At 48.3% G+C, this 20,609-nt stretch overlaps 1 protein-coding gene across 1 annotated transcript; it reads right to left on the reverse strand.

Annotated features, from left to right (window-relative positions):
* Window positions 1-1,657: 1,657 nt before the first annotated feature.
* On the reverse strand, window positions 1,658-20,291 carry LOC125939847 (uncharacterized). Its single transcript, XM_049655333.1, has 4 exons — window positions 20,144-20,291; window positions 18,355-18,510; window positions 18,173-18,266; window positions 1,658-2,048 (listed from the first exon to the last, which is right to left on the reverse strand). The coding sequence occupies exons 1-4, from the start codon at window positions 20,289-20,291 to the stop codon at window positions 1,658-1,660; spliced, it is 789 nt and encodes a 262-aa protein (XP_049511290.1).
* Window positions 20,292-20,609: the final 318 nt, after the last annotated feature.

Genomic DNA, 20,609 nt, shown 5'->3' on the forward strand with positions numbered 1-20,609 from the left:
GCATTTCGTTTGCAAATGAAATAACATGTCCGGTGTAGTCACTTTCGAACACTTTCTAAGAGCACAGGTGAACGAAATCTCCAAAAGTTCCAGAGCGTCGTGTTTTCTGTTACGTGTGAAATCTACGAAGGCGAATCAGAAAGTCTTTGCGCTTATTATTTTAGCCAACTTACGGCTGTAAATGCGATGTCAACATAGCCATTACCAGCAGTGCACCTTTCATAGACCGGCCCGGCCTAATCTGCCAGTTGCTCCACGGCACAGTTCTGCTGTTAGTTGTTGAAAATGGCGGTTGTGCTTCACACGTCCATGGCAAGGTAAATACACCTGCTGGCGAAGCTTCCATAGAAGCCCATACGTTAAAACATGGCGGCTTATCGGCGGTTCATGGGGCCTAGCGCCATCTGTGTGAGGAGGGAACACTTCCGGCGGAATAAAAAATTATTTGACGTCATATCCGTTAAGCAGAAGTGACGTCATTTTGTTCTCATAGGCGCGAAATTTGTTTTCGTAGGCCTGCCATTAGAGCGGTGCATTCAAATGCCCCGCCATTCGACTTAATAAGCGTTCCGAGCTTTCAGCGCGGAAAGCGATGCAGGAAAAGGTCAGCCGTAAGGGTGTCGAAATCGCATCGCTGCACAGAACAAACTTTCTTTGGAGGCCGACGAACGCTTTGGGCGTGCTAGTCGTTTCGTCGGACGCCAAGCCCATCGGCCAGGGCTGTCGCACGAAAACAGCTAAAGTAAACAAGTTTCTGACGGTCGCAACTCCCTACTTTTGACTGCACAGGTTAAGAAACAATAAAATTACCCGCATCACCTAATTCAGACAAACGTTGTCACGCAAAACAACACAACATGGGAGGAGGGCGTATTGTAACAGGTGAACTTTACGAGCGCGCCTTACCACGCACTCCAAGAGCTGCATTGCAATGCAGCTCTTACGGTGGGCGCTGAAAAAAAGGTATTTATCGATAAAGATCAAGTAAAATAGACTTGTATCTTCTTTTCTTGCCATGCCTATATAAAATGGATTAGGAATTTTATTTTCATTGAATGATCTAACTGCGTCTGGCTTAAATTAAAAAAACGCTTTTTTTTCTTTCCCAGTGTTTATTCCACCCAAACATAGTCGCGCTTCAATCGCTGCCCCCATAACCACCCTTGCTGATGTCGGTGACAATTGGTTCTGAACCGCTTTTCGCACGAAGCTTCGCGACCTATGTGAATCGACCTTGTCCATGGCGTACGAGCAACGAAGTGTCATTCCTTCTCTATGGAGCAAGGGACGAACGCCCCTCGAAATCCAGACGGAAATGTAGCCCACGTATGGGGAAAGGTGTCTCGCTTTGAGAAGTGCGAGGGGGTAGTGTTGTGAGTTCGCAAAAGGCCGTAAAGGCTAGACATTCGTCTGACGGTGGTTCCACAGTCAACCGGACGTATTCTACCGCAGGGACATCTCAAATTTAGTACTGCGATGAGACAAATGTCTGAACCGTTGGAGGGACTATGTGGAAAAATAGTGTAAGGTACGCAGAATAATACGAACATTTGTAATTACCTATATGTACCTCATTACGGCTTATAAAAAATGAGAGCAAAGACGTTATGATTCGCCCTCGTATACGGCAAAGCTTTCTCGAGATAACAAACTGAGTTTATTGATCGCCGCGCCTGCGTATAATCAAACTGGCAACAAAGTCGCAATCATCAGGCGATGGATAACGTGTAACTGTAAGTGGGTATGGAGTCAGCAAGGATGCGGAGCTTGTCAACTCTCGACTGGCAAGAAGTCTCGGGATAATGGTTCTGTCGGCGGCAATCGCAGTGCTTACGGTTCTCTTGTCGCCACCTGCGCAGAACAGCATAGGCACGTATGGTGCGTCAACATCGTAAATCTGCCTGCGGAGTTCGGTTGAACCACAGCGGGGCTGAGTTAGCGATAATTCTTGCAGGGTGCATCGCTCAGGAACTGCGTTCGCCATGTAGATCTTGAGATGGCGCAGATATGGCATATCCCTGATGGCATCCAATATCCATGCCAGGTTGCTAGGAACACAAGTAAACATATATTTGTTATTCCCTATAAGACAAAGCAAACATTTCGGAAAAACAAGACGCATTTCCAACGTTGCTTCGAGCAACGCCTCTTGTAGGAAAGTTATTTGAGGATACTTCTTTGACGACAACCGCTCTACGGCAACCTTATAATATTGTAACGCCATTGCGAGGAGTAAAATGCAATAACTGGTTATTAAGGGTGAACCTATTAAGGGTGAACCTATATACACGAAGACTTTACAAGAACGTTGCACACGAGCGTCTTTGCGCCGAACGCACTTGTTCCTCTACTTCTCCCAGTGATGCTCCGCCCTCCTTGGTCCGCCCCACTGTCTCGTGCGCGTGCACGAGCGGCATATGTTGCGCCATCTCACGAAAGCAAGTACGCGCACGAGACGTAGCAAACGCTCTTCGGAAAGCGTGGCTCGCTGGCTACGGTCGTAGAAAATATGCAGACTTGCGACATTACTCCCCCTAGCAATAAACATCGTCCCGATGCAGGAAGGGGGGGAGCTAAGTTTGTGGAAGGCGTTTCATTATCTCTCGTAATTGGGCTTTATGCGGACTATGTGGACGACGTCAGCAATGTTGGGGCGTTTGGTGCGCTCGTTTCCACGAAGGATGACTTCGTTAGTCAGGTCGTTTAGTCGGCGGATAACCTCATACGGGCCAGAGTACCATCGAAGTTGCATTTCTAAGACTCCGCGACGTCGCACTGGTGTCCACACCCATACCTTGTCGCCCGGCTGGTACTGAAGTATTCGGCGGTGCCGGTTGTGAGAACATGCTTCCTTGCATTGTTGTTGGCGTAATCGAAACCGTGCCAACTGGCGGGCTGCTTCGGCTTTTTGTAGGAACTCGTCAACGTCACACGGGTTGCCGCCGTATCTGCTGGCAGCATGGCATCCAGCGTTATTGTGACTGTGCACCCATGGACAAGTTCAAACGGAGTGACACGAGTGGACTCCTGTAGGGCCGTGTTGTTAGCGAATGCAGCGTAAGGCAGGATCTCGTCCCAAGTCTTATGTTCAAGGTCAGCATACATTGACAGCATGTCAGCAATGCTGCGGTTCAGACGTTCCGTCAAGCCATTTGTTTCGGGGTTGTATCCAGTGCTTTTTTCTACGACTGATGTTAGTCATCGTCATCAAACGCTGCATCAACTCAGCTGTAAATGCTGAACCTCGATCTGCTATGACAACCTTTGGGGCACCATGTGGAAGCACAACGTTGTCAACAAAAAACTTGGCAACTTCATCCACCGTTCCTCGCTCAAGGCAGCCCCATTTCAGCATATTGTGTCAAATAGTTAGTCGCGATAATGATCCGCCTCTTCCCTGATGATGGGGGAAACGGTCCAAGAGGCCCATCCCAACTTGTTCAAATAGAATCTTTTGTGTCCATGGGTTGGAGAAGGCCAGCTGGCTTTACGGATGGTATTTTGCGCCTTTGACGTTCGCGAAATGTCTTCACATAGTGCTGCAATGACGCTAATAAATGGGGCCGTTTATATTTTGGATGGATTCTGGCGAATGCTCGGGTGACACCCAAGTGGCCTGGTGACGAGTCATCATGGCAGGCTTCTAATATTTCAGGCCACATGACTGACGGTATGACGAGTAAGAACTTTTCATTGTTGTTTTGGAAGTTTCGCTTGTAGAGTGCGTTATCTCGGAGGCAGAATGAACATAATTCTCTCTTAAACAAGCGTGGAACCTGAACGTTATGCCTTTCGAGACACATTATGAGTGGGACCAGATCTGCGTCGGCCCGTTGATGATCGGTGATTTCCCCGGCTCGCATAACACAAAGTAATTCGAAATTGTCGTCTTCATAAGGAGGAGAGCCGACTGGTGTGCGTGACAAGCAATCAGCGTCGTCATGCTTTCACCCAGACTTATATACAACGGTAATGTCACATTCTTGGAGCCTTAGGCTCCACCTCGCAAGTCGTCCTGGTGGGTCAAGCTTACCAGCCAGCACAATGAAGGATAGTCTCTGACTGCACGGAACGACTTGCCGTAGAGGTGTGGTCCAAACGTGTTGATGACCCATATGACTGCCAAGCACTACATCTCCGTCGCAGAATAGTTTCTTTCAGCTTTTGAGAGAGTGCGGCTAGCGTGCACTATGACCTTCTGTTCTCCATTCTGCCGCTGAACTAAAACTGCGCCAAGACCCAGATCTCTTGCATCTGTGTGGACTTCTGTGTCTGCGGTCTCGTCGAAGTGGTTGGGGATTGGCGGAGATTGCAAACGCTTCTTTAATTCATTGAAAGCAGTCTTATTCAGTATGCCACACGAAGGGTAAGTCTTCTTTCGTGAGTCTTGTTAGAGGTTCTGATTTTTTAAATAAATTTTCTACAAATCGCCTGTAGCAAGCGTATAAGCCGAAAAATAGACGCACCTCTTAACCCGTGGCTTGGAAAATCCTGCGACGGCTGCAGTCTTCTCAGGGTCCGGCCCCATAGCTTCAGCGCTGATGACATGACCCAAGAAACGGCGCTCTCAAATCCAAACTGACACTTTTCCGGTTTATAAGTTAAGCCGGCTGACTGGATCGCCTGAAGAACGAAGCGTAGCCTCTCCACGTGCTGCTCGATCGTTGAAGTGAATACCACAACGTCATCCAAGTAAATTAGGCATGACGGCCCTTTCAGAGCCGACAGAACACTGTCAATCATGCGCTGGAAGGTCGCTGGTGCGCAACAGAGGCCGAATAGGAGTGCTTAATTTAAACTCTTAAAATCCGTCCGGAGTTATGGAAGCTGTTTTTTCACGATCTCTTTCATCCACTTCAATTTCCCAATATCCACTTTTTAAATCCAATGAGGAGAAATACTTTGCATTATGCAGCCGGTCCAACGTGTCATCGATACGTGGCAAGGGGTAGACATCCCACTTGGTCACGTGGTTAAGTTTCCGGTAACCAACACAAAATATCATTGTGTTGTCCTTTTTCCTCACAAGAACTACCGGCGACGCCCATGGGCTGTTGGACGTCTGAATGACATCGCCCTGAAGAATCTCTTGCACCTGAGCCTTTATGAGCTTGCACCTGAGCCTTTGCACCTGAGCCTTTCAGCCATACTCTGTATTGGTGTTGGTATACAGGTCTGGTTGCTTCATCTGGTATAATACCGTATTCAACCATCTGCGTTCGCTGTTTTCTTGAGGAAGTAGAGAAACACTCTGCAAAAGCACCTATGAGGTCAGGTGGGGGCTGATTGCAACTGCTGCTGCGGCCTTATTCGTAGTTTGCGCAGGAGGTGGCTCCGACTCCAGGGTACATAAGCTTGTCACTGCAGTAAAGCTGTGCACGAAGGCGATGGCAGTGTTTTTGGTGAAACGCTGAAGTTCATTTCCTATGTTTGTCAGCAATACATCGGGAAGCCCATCGCGTAAGCGAATAATGCCTCTAGCAATTCAAATACCTTTCTTCAGCAATAGTTCGAAATTCCGTCCGCTATATATACGGAGCCAACGAATGCTTCATTTATGACGCGAACCAGTACACTGCATCGTCGTGGCATAGTTACGTCTGCGTCGAGAACTCGCAAGGCAGTGTAGTCCGGGTCCTCAAGTTCCATCATGTCAATGGCCAGCTTCGTCGCGAATCTTCGTGGATAGAATTCTGTAGGTGAATTATAGCACCGTTTGCGTGCAGAAAATTTATACCTAGTATAATGTCTCTCGAACAGCCCGGAAGTATGAATTCATAACGTAAGTTACACCTCGAATTAGAATTCTTGCCGTGCATGTTCCTAGAAGTTTAATTAAGTGACCCCCAACCGTATGCATGTGCGGTCTGTTCCACGGAGTCAAAACTTTCCTCAACTGCTTTGCGAGTGCCTTGCTTACGACTGAATAATCAGCACCCGTGTCTACTACAGCATTCGATTCTCGCCCATCAACGGCAACAACTCGGTCTCAAGAAATTTTCTGCGGAGCTATCGTAGTCGTCGCTTTCTGCTTGTAGTTAATGCGCTGTGACATTGACGGAGGATCTTCGCTTTGTCGAACGTCAGCGGCCTTGTAGCCCCAGGTCGCTGGCGCTAGTTTTCCGGGCGCGGGCTTATTGAACGACGTCTTGGTGAACTTCAAAAGGGTCGTGGGCTTGGTGATCGATAGCTGGCGGGCTCTGGTGACCGTGGCTGGTGACCGTGGCTGGTGTTGGTAACTAGCAGCTGCAAGTTAACTTCTGGACAAGTAATCTTCGACATGGATGGGTCTTTCACCATTGCGGGGGCAAGGCGCATTGACAGAAAATCCACGAAGTCCGACTCGTCGATACGGGTACCATCTGTACATGCGTCCAGCCTCTCAGCAATGGAAGTAGAGCGGGGTCCTGTCGGGTGTGTGCCACACCTAGCTTTTCCGTGTTCCGTACTCTATCTGGGAAGATGCACTGCGCGGAGCCGGTGGGCGGGCACTGGGAGCTGCGAATGATGCAGTCTGCACGGCAGGTTGACGTAAAGTGTTAGCGTATGCTTGTACGAGGCGTTCCTGCAGTGGTTGCCCCAGTGGGACAGGCTTCACCCCCTCTTGCGGTTGTAACGTGGCATGCCTAAATTCATCCCGAATGACGGCGGTGAGAGAGGAAACAGTCGAGGCGACTTGCGGTTGCTGCAGCTTCCAAAGCTCTTCTTTCACAATAGATAGCACCAGCTCTCTGAGCGCTTTGGTGTTATTGCCCAGGCCTGCCAAAAGAACGTCCACAGGTGTTACTGCTGACATCAGGCTGTAGTGGTGGGCACGCTGCTGCAGGGCCTTCTCTATCGTCATCGCCTCGAAGCGAAACTCTGCAACAGTACGTGGCGGGTTGTGAACCAACCCTGCAAATAGCTCCTCCTTCACGCCAAGCATAAAATTGCGCACTTTCTTCTCCTCCGGCACGTTTGCCTCGGCACGTTTGAACAGACGGGACAGGTCCTCGATGTACATGCCGACACTCTCATTGATGCGTTGGTTCCTGGCTTGTAGTGCATTCTCAGCCTTCTCTCGGCGATCAGTGCTTGCAAACGTAGCAAGCAGATGTCGCCGAAACTCTTCCCACGACGTTAACACCACTTCGTGATTCTCATACCACGTCTTCGCTGAATCCCCCAACGCGAAGTACAACTGGCGACATTTTCGTACCCGGTCCCAGCCGTTGACATCTGCGACCCTCTCGAAGTGCTCCAACCAATCATCTACGTCCTTGTACGGGTCGCCCTGGAATGGCTCGGGCAAGCGCGGTGGGTACACGATGACCTCGGATGATGTCGCCTGCTGGCTAGTCATCGTTGTGGCGTCCGCCGAAGACACCGTCTGTGTTGCCGTAGCAGCGGGAAGCAGTCTGAATTCAGGCGGGTCTTCGCGAAGTCGGCGGCTGGCGCGCTGGTGCACTGGAGTCAGCTCTCCAGATTCCAATCGCTGAGGATCGGGACTCCGGTCTGTGGCACCTAGGGGACCTCCAATCATACCCAATACCTCCATCAGAATGCAAACGGTATTGCGAGGCGTAAAATGCAATAACTAGTTTATTAGGGGTGAACCTGTACCCTGAAACTATCTACACAAAGTGTTTACAAGAACGTTCCACACGAGCGTCTCTGCGCCAAACGCACTTCTTCCTCTTCTCCCAGTGATGTCCCGCCCCACCACTGTCTCGTGAGCGTGCACAAGCGGCATACATTGCGCCACCTCACGAACCCAAGCAGGCGCGCGAGACGTAGACGACGCTCTTCGGAAAGAGTGGCTCGCTGGCTACCGTCGCAGAAAAGATCCTTAGTAGCAAACTTGCGGCAATATGCACTGCATTATTAATTTTCTTCTAGTTGTCTTCCGTCGTACAACACTATTAGGCATTAAAGCTTTCGGAAGGTATTGCGGCGATCTGTAGTAGGAGTGGAAAGGGAACACTGTCACGGGACATAATTTCTGTTCCTTAACTTCACCTGCGGCACCCGCAGTCTCTTGTCATAGTATGATCACCGAGAAACCTAGTGAGTCGACTGGCTGGCCTCAGGTTCATTTCGAAAGTGGCTATGTTGATTTAAGTTCTTTCTTCCACTTTGCATAAGCACGTCCCTATTATTCTGGAGATATTAGAACACTTCCAACCATTATGCACAAAGCTTCGACGCTGATTTTAACGTAAGCGGAGAGCTGGATGAACGAATGAATGAACGAACGAAGGAACGAACGACTGAGGGAGACAGCGACCGTCACCTAGCACCCCTACTTCACGGCCCTCCTGGAAATCGCGAGCGCTAGTTATTTCTCTCGGCGCGTTCTCTCGATGCATGTCGGACCACCGACAATCAATCACTGCCACCCAATGGCCACAGACTTCTGTCGACCACAAAAATGGGCCAAAAATTTGCATAGCTTGCACAAGTTGCGCAAGGCTAAAGAAACAACGGAGCTGATCGGTACCTAGCTGGTCCTTGCTTTACAGGTTATGTTTTCCCGGAATTTTTTTATTATTGATCAGTTATCAATTAGTTATTGATTCGCTATCGCACGGTATTGGCCGCGTATTTGGCAAGGCTAAGCACTACCCAGGCACCCCTAGCATTTTCCGTAATTTATTCAATATTGATCGCTTATCGATTAGCTATCAAATCACTGTCGCAAGGGACTGGCCACGTATTTGGACTAGGCTTCATTCACAGAGGTATGTGCCACTGCACTTGGACCTTTTCTGGACTACCGCCAGGATGGGGCCACAATTTCTGTTTACGCGTTACGGTCTGACGGTTGGCTTAAACAGCTCAGCTGTTAAAAAAGCCAAATAAGGCTATTTACTTTTAAAACATGCCCCACTTGAAAATCGGCTTGCTAAACAGAATATTTCCTACTTCCAGGACCATACTTGTCGTACAAAACAAATGGTTGAAATCGGCATAGCAACGTTAGGGCCCATTCACACTTGCGACTAGGCGAGGTCGCGCGACCAATTGCGACTGGCGACCAGAAAACTACTCAAGACGAACGATGTTCACACTTACAAATGCGACCGACGAGTCGCTAAACCGAAATGTATCACGATACGCCATTCACGTCTGCTTGAAATGTCATCGCCGCGTAAAATAAGCGTCAGCGTATACGGACATCCTGTTCCTTCGCACCTGATTGGTTCAGCTGTTCTGCGACTGCGGTCGCGCGACTGGAAAATCGATCAGTGAGCGACTGGACCGAAATGGTCGCATTTCGAGAAAAGCGACCATTTGCGACTACTTGCGACTGGTCGCTTTGCGACCAACTTGGTCGCGCGACCTCGCCTAGTCGCAAGTGTGAATGGGCCCTTATAAAGCGACTTACATGGCGGCCAGTACAGTTATTAGACGCCTAGGTGCTCGTATGTCACAGGATGATCACGTGTAGTGCTTAATTGTGCAGCGTCCATTGAGCGTCATGCAAGTGGGAATGAGTTGCCAACGAATTGTTAGTGAAATCGAAAATAAACTGTGAATGGTAGATCTAGCATGGTTGGAAAATGGTCTGAAGACGAGGTGCTGTAGGGATTGTAAAATATACGGGGTGGTCATTCTCAGGTTTTCTGAAATTCTTTAAAATCGCCTGTTGCGGATAACATAATTCTAGTTCTTTAGCAGGATTACTAAGAGGGGATGACAATACTTGCATGAGAAACCGAAACAAATATGCAGCATGTAGTGAAGAAGAGGAAGAAGAAGCGCTCTTGCATCTCTCGCTGTACACGCGATAAGCGTTCGTGGACTACCTCGATTGTGTGAGACGTCATTGTCGTCTAATAAATCGTTATACTACATTTGGTGGAAGGTGCTGCTATCCCCGACCTCACCCTGGAACTTCGCAGCCGAACGTCGCCGAATGCTTCAGCCGGTACCATGCTCGAGCCTACCGACAATCAGCCTGCAGCTTCCGCTGCTCCCATCATCTGCGGCGCCGTCCAGCGGCTGCGGGACCCTCCTGTCTTTAGCGGAGCCGGTGAGACTGGCGTGGAAGATTGGCTCTTACCTATGAGCGCGTCTGTGAACACAAGTAGGATGACCTGACAAAGTTACGTACCGTCATATTCTATCTTGCTGACGTTGCGAACCTCTGGTTCCACAATTATGAGCGGGAACTCCAAACCTGGTCCCCTTTCAAGACAGCATTGGCGGAAGTCTTCGGCCGTCCAGCCTGGCGAAAGCTTCGTTCTGAACAGCGTCTATGCCAGCGCGATGAACAGCCCGGCGAGACGTACACCAGCTAGAAAGAGGATGTCGTGGATATTTGCACCCTCGTCGATTCCACCATGAGTGAAGAGGACAAGGTGAAGCACATCCTCAAGGGCATCAAGGACGACGCATTTCAAATGCTTCTCGCGTGCAACCCCTGATCTGTCGCTGCTGTCGTCACTCTTTGCCAGAGCTTCGATGAGCTGCGTCGACAAAGGGTCCTTGCGCGCGGCGCTGTCGCACCTGGCCACTCTCTCTCAGGCCTCACGCTTCCCTCCAACGCTACGCCCGAGTCCTCACTGTCCGTTCAGATTAAGGATTTTATTCGTGAGGAGGTGGCACGCCTACTCTCTATGCTGCCTTTCAGCCATCTATCTCTACAGCCTGACACATCTCTGGTTGCTCCCATTAGGAGAGTCATTCGCGAGGAACTTGTCGATATGATACCTTTGGCTCAACGCTGCCCTCCCGTGGCTGCACCTCTGACCTATGCCGCAGTCGCAGCGCGACCTCCGCCGCCGACATTCGCATTTCCTGCGACCATGCGACCTCAAGCGGTGCCAACTCCCGCATCACCTCCCATTCGGCCTCGAAGCCAAGTTCAGAAGCCTTGGCGCACACGCGACAACCGACCCATATGTTTTGCTTGCGGTTTCGCCGGCCATGTCGCGCGCTTCTGCCATCGTCGCATGCCACCTGCTAACCCTGCTGTCGCAACGCCTGGGTATGGCTATTCCCACGATGCTACCGGGAATTCTATGCATCCTAACCCAGAGTATCCGCCGTCTCCTCGACACCCTTTCGGCAACCATCGTTCTCCCTCCCCGCGTCGTCGCTCGCTTTCCCCCTTTACGTCGTCGCCAGTCACCTAGCGAGGGAAACTAGTTGCTGTAGTTTTGCAGGCACGAACTGCCAACTTCGCGGCTTCTACAAGGCCTGCAGAATCGCCACGCAATTTACTGGACGTTTTCGTCGAAGGAACTGCCACAATTGCGCTTATTGATACTGGGGCTGCAGTGTCTGTTATGGACGAAAAACTGTCATAAACTCCACAACGTCACCGCGCCATTGTATGGTTTGCTACTGCGCACCGCGAGTGCGCAGCATATAGCGCCGTTTGCTCAATGTACCGCAAGGGTAGTCATTGCCGGCATTGTATATGTTGTTGAATTTTTCGTGCTGCCTTCATGTTCACATGACATCATTCTCAGCTGGGACTTCTTGTCTCACCATCGTGCCATCATCGACTGTGCTCGGGCCGAAGTGGCGCTTTTCCCGCTTTCCGATGCCCCACTGCCTGAGCCATCTGCAAGTAAAGCCGCCAAGCTCACCGTTGTCTCCGATACGGACATACCACCCGAAATGGCGGTTCCTGTGCCCGTATCTTGCTCTGCCGCGCCAGACGCTACGGTGCTTTTTACACCGTCGCCTATTTTTCTACGTCGCAAGGCTCTACCTCTCCCGTTTGCTGTCCTGAACACTGTATCTGGATTATCCGCTATGTTTGTGTGTAACCCGTTTGAATCCCCTGTGACCTTACTGCGCGGGGAATCACTCGGACGTGTTCAGCCCCTTGACCAGCTTCACATTCTCGAATCTTCCGACGACACGGCCTGTTATGAGCTCAACGCCCTCACTTCTCTCTTGCTGTGCGAATCATCATCGCCATCATCATTGTCGCCGCGGTCGTCGTCGTCAGACGTTCTTGAATCTGCCTTGGCCGCCGATCTGCCACCTCCGTACCGCCAGCAAGTCCTCGTGCTTCTTCAGAATTTTCGCTCGTCGTTTGATTGCGACCAACTATCCCTGGGACGTACGGCGACCGTCACTCACAGCGTCCACACTGGTTCCCATCCAGCATTACGCCAGCGACCACACCCCGTGTCGGCCGCCGAGCGACAGATAATTACCGAGCAAGTCGACGATATGCTGCACCGTGGCATCATTCGGCCTTCCCACAGACCTTGGGCGTCTCCTGTAGTATTAGTACGCAAGAATGACGGCTCAATACGCTTCTGTGTTGATTACCGTCGGCTCAATAAGATAACTCGTAAAGATGTCTATCCGCTGCCTCTGATAGATGACATCCTCGACTCACTACAAGGCACTGAGTACTTCTCATCTTTGGATCTTCGCTCCGGCTATTGGCAAGTGCCGATGGCCGAAGAATACTTTGAGAAGACAGCTTTCGTGATGCCCGACCGCTTGTACGAATTTACCGTAATGCCTTTCGGGGTCTGCAACGCGCCCGCTACTTTCGAGCGTATGATGGACACCATCCTTCGTAACCACAAGTGGAAAACATGTTTGTGCTACCTTGATGATATCGTCATGTTTTCGCCCGATTTCCCGACGCACCTCGTTCGCTTGCGTAATATACTTACCTGCCTCACCTCTGCCGGCCTCCAACTCAATATCAAAAAGTGCCGTTTTCCCGCCCGCAAGTTAACAATATTGGGACACATTGTTTCGAAAGACGGTGCGCTTTGTGACCCAGCCAAGCTTCGCGCAGTCGCAGAGTTTCCAATGCCCACTACTCTTAAGGCACTCCGCAGCTTTATAGGGCTCTGCTCCTATTTTAGGCGTCTTGTGCGCAACTTTGCAACTATCATAGCACCAATGACCAATTTGCTTACCGCTAGTAGCGGCACCTTCGCGTGGTCAACTTCGTGTGACGAAGCCTTCAAGCAACTACGTCGCCTACTCACTTCGCTGCCGATTCTTCGCCACTACGATTCCACAGTGCCCACAGAGCTACACACGGACGCCAGCGGCATCGGACTTGGTGTAGTCCTAGTGTAACGGAAAGACGGCTGTGACGAGTACGTCGTGACATATGCGAGCCGCACTTTAAAGAAGGCAAAAGCCAACTACTCTGTGACAGAAAAGGAGTGCTTGGCCATTATTTGGGCTGTCATCAAATTTCATCCATACCTATATGGTCGCCCTTTTGACATTGGTACCGACCACCATGCCCTTTGTTCGCTGACCCCGTTGAAAGATCCGTCAGGTCGCCTCGGCCACTGGGCACTTCGCTTACAAGAGTATGACATCCGCGTTGTATACCGATCGCGCAGTGAACATATTAAAATTCACTAATTAACCCATGAATACCTTACGTTACGTAACATAAGGCATTCATAAGTTAATTAGTACGGCACATATTACAATTTACCACTGTTAGACGGTTAGTTTTCAAGGTGTATCCACTGGGAACGAATTTCCAGATTGACGTCTGTTGAGAGATATGTGCCTTGCCGTAGAAGTGCACTGTTCTACTTAATTTACCAAAACGCTTTTTTATGCATTGAAGTACTAAGGTAACTGGAACACCCACCTATTTAAGCACATATTTTGCGAAATATTATCTGAAGCTGGTGTCATCCTAGAGATTTATTTGAAGTGGATGCATGCTTCAAACTCACTGGCTGCAATTCGCAAATTTCAATGTGCCATCAAGTACTTATTAGGAAGGTAATTACATTTTCTTAATTTTATTATGTGTTTGATGTGTTGTGTTAGTAATATCCGCCTCTTTGAATATCCAAGCTATAGGACAAGAATTGTGCTATCTGCCACCGGCGGTTTTTGAAAATTCCGGCAAATGTGATATTCACCATCCTGTATATCTTCTAATACGGCGTGGTGTTGTAATAATAGGGCGGTGCGGCGGAAAAGACGCTGGGAGGTGACGCAAGTACAAGGTTCTAAAAAGTGTCAGCCGTGCTAAGTTTGCGAATAGCACTACTGCCTCAGCAGGGCCCTTCAGCTCAAGAAGCTGGAGGCGCGTGTTGTACTAGAAGTAGCTATCACAGTAGTAGCCTCTAAGAAAAGGCTGTGCTGCCTATCATTTGGAGTAATTATGTACCTCGTTTGAATATCATAAAAATTTAAACAGATGTGTCGGAGAACGGGTCAATGCTTTGGCCGGTGCAGAGGGACATCGTACTGATATGCTAAAGGTAGCTAGGTGCTTTTTGCTAAATGGTAGCGCCGGTAGAATGAAATCCTTGAACACTTTTCAACGACCGTGGTAGGCTCCCAATCAGGATTTGGTAATGACTGCCTATACACTCCAACCCATTCTTATTTGATTCGAAGAGCATTATTTGCCTTTATTCCATTTTTGGCTGAGCTATCTATCTAGCCTCTCACGTGAACCCGGTGGCCCAAATTTTCTAGCTGCTTGGGCCACTATGTATGTGCGGTAGCGATGCCGTCATGGCCATTCCACTGCCGTCATTCCAGCTTCGTCATCTTACTTTCTTGATCCGGTCGTCGCCTGTTCTACCCCGACCCAGTCACCCAAATGTTCTAATAGCTTGGGCCAGTAGGTGTAGATTCGTGGTCGAGATGCCATCGTGGTGATTGAAGCGTGGTCATTCCAACTTCCTTATCTTCCTGATGAACAATGCCGGGTGTAATTAAATAAGTTGTCTGTATGCTATAGGCAAGTGCTTTTTTCTTTGCTCTTCTACTTCGTCATATTGAAGCCAGACGTGGAGAACCGTTAGCGTCTCACCACATTTTCCCTCAGACAGGGTAATCACTACAGGTCCACAGATAGGAGTGTGTACCATGCATGCGGCCTGTTCGAAGTCGACAGAAAGTGACCTCTGTTCGTCATGTTATTGTTATAGGATGCCAACTTTCTATATGTGGATTTGTCTAATGAAGCTTGTTTGAGTGTTTTGTGTCCTACAAGCGTTGCCAATCTATCCTCAGTTTCTTGCGTAAGAATGATTTCAGATCCATGGCAGAGACAGCGATGGAAGAGTTTTCGCGTTTGATGCTATACATGTAGCCAGTTTGTCGGCAAGCATGTTGCCTTCAATGCCTCTATGCCCAGGCACCCAGCACATTATGATATTGTAACGAACATAGAAGAAGCAGTTGGGAAGAAGAGAAGAACGAAGTGGTTGAAGACCGGATTGCGTGGTCACCATCATCCATCTCCTGTAAATAGAGCCATTTCTTCACAACTCACCGTAACAGTTGTGGTGAAAGGTACTGGGTAATCGACACCCGAAGACGGAGGTTAGACCGTAAGTTCTTCGTTGAAGCCGCCGCCTTGCTGAAGTGTCACCGAACCCAGCGGAGTTGGAGATGTCCCGCGAAGCGGAAGAGCAACGACCTGTCTGAGCCCCTGCCAGTTCTGTCCAACAACTACGAGATGCACGTCCCTTCCCCGGAAACCGGAAGAAGACGTCGAGGAATGGCTCATCCATTACAAATGGGTGAGCGCCTGCAACAAGTGGAAAGCACTTCTCAGCATTCCAACGCTGTCTTCTTTCTTACAAAAATTTAATTATGGGGTTTTACGTGCCAAAACCATGACCTGATTATGAGGCACGCCGTAGTGGGGGACTCCGGAAATTTGGACCACCTGGGGTTCTTTAACGTGCACCTAAATCTAAGTACACGGTTGTTTTCGCATTTCGCACACATCGAAATGCGGCCACCGAGGCCGGGATTCGATCCCGCGACCTCATGCTTAGCAACCCAACACCATAGCCACTAAGCAACCATGGCAGGCGACCATTTAAGATAGTCACCGATCATCACTCTATGCTGGTTGGTTAGTTTGCGTGATCCCTCAGGTCGACTCACCCACTGGGCGCTGCGCCTTCAGGAATATGACTTCGTAGTGTCATACAAGAGCGGACGTCGTCATGCCGACGTAGACTTTCTGGCATTCCTCTTGTGACTTCCGACTGCGAAGCTGAGAACTTTGATAACTGTCTAGCTGTCATTACTCGTACGTTCACCGACGCGGCAGACTTTCAGAGAGAGCAATGCAATGATTTCAGCCTCAATACGCCGTTTGCCGCCGCTCGTAATTCTGAAGGCAGCGGTCGCTTCACCATTCGTGATGAGTTGCTCTATAACAACAATTACGGCGGAAATGGAGCGTATTTTCTCCTAGTTGTTCCCGAGAGTCCGCTCCGACGTCTTACGCGCCATGCATGACGATGTGACATCTGGTCATTTCGGTTACAACGACACAAGCGACCACCCACCACTGCACCAGGTCCCCTGCGGCCACTGACAGCGCCCTTGCCAGCTTGCTTTTAGTTGTATTTTGGGTTATTAAAATATTCTGGCTTATTTAGTATAAATATAAACACTGCAGCACTGAATGTGTACATAATTGTTCGCTACAGAAGATATCCATTATTCATACAATTCTCTACAAGTAACGAATGCTTCGCATTACGTAGACGTCTTGTACAGTTGAGTCTGCCTCTTGTTTTGTTTACAACAAAGCTGCTTAGGGCTAAGTTTCCGTCCAATTTTCATGTGTGCGAGCAATAACTGTCATCCTCAACAATGGCTCATACCCCCCTAAGCAAGCGACAAATGCAATGGCTCATAGCCCCGTAAGGCAGAGGCTACAAGCGCTCAGCAACGTGAAGCGAGCAGTGTTTATATTCTTTCTAATCCCGCATACAACATAGAGAACAGCATGTCGAAAACTGATCGTCAATCACTCATACCCGCGGAACGAATGACTCATACCACCGTAAGCAATGGCTCATACTCCCGTAGGCAAGCAAAAAATGCAATGCCTCATAGCCCCGTAAGGTTCGAGTAATTTGTGAACATCACATGGACTCACGAGCAGGAGGCGTTGCCATATACACAAAGGACACAATGTATGTACATTTGTCCTCTTGGCTCACAAGAGGACAATGTCAGTTACTGTGGGGGTGGATGTCTGCGCCATACAAACGAAAGACGGAATTGTGATATCTCCTATGGATATATCTCTAGGTACACCTAAGTGTGATATCGAGAAGTTCATGACCACGGACTTTCCATGGTTTAGTCGTAATGACATTACCCCTGTTATCATCATTGGAGACTTCAATGAGGACATTTCAAAGCCAGACAAGAAATGGTTCACTCAGCTTGTGCTAGAAAACTGGTTTGAAGTGTCACACCAACCAAGCCACTCAACTGCGCAATAACGGTATTTTCTAGGTTTAACGTTAACCCAGATTCTGTCTTAGGTTGTAACTGAACCAAGCAGTGTATATCACAGTAATCACAAAGATATCGTCATTGACATGACCAAATGATGAAAATAAATGCATTCACCCTTGTCTAACCCTGTGGGATGTGGTATAGATTCGCTGGTCATACATCTTCAAAGATTGAAAAGGCTCCTCAATTTTTAATTATTACTTTACTTAATCGACGTTTGTTTGACCGCATCTGTCCCTCCTAACAATGCGCCCTCCAACCGCTGTGTTCTGGTCTAGGTCCCTGTATTTTCTAAACTAATACACATAATTACAAACATACAAATAGTACAAAAATAGGATGCTGGCCATCACTGTGGGAGACTGCTGCTTTCGTATATGAGTTTGCAGCCGAAGGAGTCGCTGAAATGGGTTGTATTTTTTTTTGTAAATGTCCCTTGTTGAATAGTAGATACCCGATTCTCCTATAGCACTAATGGGGTAACGTGGGGCTAGATATTCAGCCGCACACAACTTGCGATAACGCAATGTTTCCTTAACAACGATGGCATTTGCAAAAACAAATTCATACCTAAGTGACGCAATCTGGCCAGTTTCACTAATTTTCTAGCCGTAAGTCAGATTCATTAAAAAAAAAGAAGTGCCATGCGCTGTTCCGCGCTGCTTACAGAAATCATTTAAAGGAGATAGCGCCAAACCGAGTGGGCACGGCGAAATTCTTTCTGACATAAAATCATGTAGAATTTTTTTCTTCAAATGGCTTGATACCGTCTACGTGCCAGTAGTATTAGACACCTGATCAAGCGTCTGAAGTTTAAGGTGCGTCGATTGGTGGCGGAACACGCAAAACAAAGCGAACCGCACGGAAATATTCTATCAGCGAAGCCGTAAGTGTCCGGCACCTACCCATATAAAAAGTGAAAAAGATGACGAGTCACCTGTTAGGTTCGTGGCTCGAGGAACCGAATCGCCTGTCCGTCAATGGGAAGACGGCAAGGTGGCGTATGCCTTCGGTTAAATCCAGGGAGCTACCTGTAACATGCGCATAGGTTGCTTCAGCAACACTTACTTGGCACAAAAGGTATAAGTACTCTTATCAGTCTTTGAAACAGAGCCACACCAACGTCGATCTCGGCAGTCCCGCCACGCAACCGGAAGGCTCTGTAAAAGCGCCCAGATGATGGTGCAACAGCCGAGATGTTCAGGCATAAAGTATGAATGCAGCGGTGGACCGTCATCAGCGACGTCAAAAGGTACTTCCATTCGGTGAGATGTTCTGCGAATAGAGACAATATAACAACCACAGCTCTGTCGTTCAAGACTTATTCACACCATTACTTGCGGGTGTCTATACCGATTGTTTTATGTAAAATATAGAACGCAAGCAAGAGTAAGTCAGGTGCAGACATGTACTGTGTATATGTCCCTAGCTGTGTCCCGTCTTCGTCGTTATGTTTCGCTGTGGTCAGTTAGAGGAACAAAAGGCCGAAAATAATAGAGGCAGGGTTAACCACCAGGTTTAAGAGAGTACAAACAGTGGAGGAATAAAATGTATTCTTAGCAGTCAGATAAAAAAGGCCAATAATATTTGATACGGAGAAATACGTTTTAGGTAATAATTTAGCTAGAACAATTACCGTTGTTAATTTAAGCATGGCGGTTGGAGTGCCTACTGCAGGCATCGCCAAATCCTGACTGGGAGCTTACCACTGTCGTTGAAAAAAGTTTACAATTATCGCGTTCTACTGGTGCTAACACTTGGAGAAGAAGTTTGGAGGTTAACAAAGAAGCTCAAGAACAAGTTAAGGACCGCACACAGAACGATGGAACGAGTCATGTTAGGCCTAACATTGGGAGACAGGAAAAGAGCGGTGTGGTGAGACAGCAATTTTTCTCCTAATTGACACTAAGCGAAAAAATGGAGCTTGGCAGGCCATGTAATGCGAAGGATGGATAACCGGTGGCACATTAGAGTTACAGAATGGATACCAAGAGAAGGGAAGCGCAGTCGAGAATGGCAGAAAATTAGATGGGGTGATGAATTTAGGAAATTTGCAGGTGCAAGTTGAAGTCAGCTAGCACAAGACAGGGGTAATTGGATATCGCAGGGAGAACCCTTCGTCCTTCAGTGGACATAAATATAGGATGATGATGATGAAACTTGGCAGATTGTGGTCTTTCCTTGTTATTTACGTAGCTTTTGCCTGAATTGCGTTTACAATATATGATTGGCTGAAAGGAGCGAAGATTGGACTCCACAAAGGAACGCGGATATTGCTGAAATTTTGTTGACCCGAATAAATATTTTGTTTTCTCGTAATTCAGGCAATATTGTCCAAACCGAAAAATAGCGACATGACTTTTATGAATATGCATTGTAGGTGTTGCGTTGTTTATTCGGAATCAAAATATGCCGATTTACTCGTGTGCACAATGCGAATAGTTCTAGGAGCAATTTATTTACGAAAAATCTTACATTAGGCAGTACCATGTATTCGTAATCGGTCTGAACATCACAGTCTATTAAGGCATTTCTTCACTATGGTTCCCGCCGATGTGGACACTTTCATTTTCGGTGAGACATGAGTGAATCGATGAATGGAGTTGGGATGTGTGGAAGATAGTTGCTGGTGGCTGAGTGAGTAAGCAAATATTAATGGCAAACATTACTTGTTAGAGGCTGCTAGAAAAAGCTCTCTTCACGTAAGTAGTCCAAGAAAACCTAATACATCAGGAAAGGAGGCAAACATGTGTCGTATTAACATAATGTCTTGAGTTTTTTATTGTGTGGTTTGGGTCAAGAATTGAAAACCAATTTCCACACCAAACTATTCATCTCAGATTATACGCAAATAATTATGCATTGCTTACGTAACGTTTTAGCTTCTTAAACTTGGCAAAGCGCTTACCTGCATATTCAGTGGTGAAAGTGGCAGCAACGGTGGCTAGTTCGTCTGCGAGCAGTAGCTTCAAGCAACATCTGTCATTTCGTAGAACTTGGATGCCTGGAAGCACGCGGATTCGCCTCTGTGCGTTACTTTGATGGCCTACCCTCATCCTTCGCATAACGAAACCAACCAAGTGTTGCAAAAGATCGTTTCTGGCGCATCTGGGAGTGTTGATAGCGAGCTTCCGAGCGTTGTCTTTTGCCTGTTGGTCTTCAAGAAGCCTAGAGACGGAACTGACGCCTCCGGCATTTTCTGGTACAGCTGCTCCCGCAAATTTAGCCCGTGACTGTTCTTCTGTGAGGACTAGAGGCTCCTGTAATTGCCTGAAAGTAAACATCGTTGACTTGGAAGTCCCCATCAATAATTTGTTCAGGTTCAGGAGAAGCAACACTGTTGATATACACAGTTCCGCGAAGTTCCACATCTT

Source organism: Dermacentor silvarum, chromosome 9 (assembly GCF_013339745.2).
Source record: "Dermacentor silvarum isolate Dsil-2018 chromosome 9, BIME_Dsil_1.4, whole genome shotgun sequence".
In the NCBI taxonomy this organism is placed as follows: Eukaryota; Metazoa; Arthropoda; class Arachnida; order Ixodida; family Ixodidae; genus Dermacentor; species Dermacentor silvarum.

Bases quoted from the DNA above. Each gene is read 5' to 3' on its own strand.
- LOC125939847 (XM_049655333.1), bottom strand. From the start codon at position 20,291: ATGAGGGTAGGCCATCAAAGTAACGCACAGAGGCGAATCCGCGTGCTT. The intron at 18,267-18,354 runs GTGTGGCTCTGT...CGCATGTTACAG, and splicing joins GACTGCCGAGATCGACGTTG to GTAGCTCCCTGGATTTAACC. The intron at 2,049-18,172 runs GTGACTCGTCAT...TTGTGTTCCTAG, and splicing joins TCGAGCCACGAACCTAACAG to CAACCTGGCATGGATATTGG.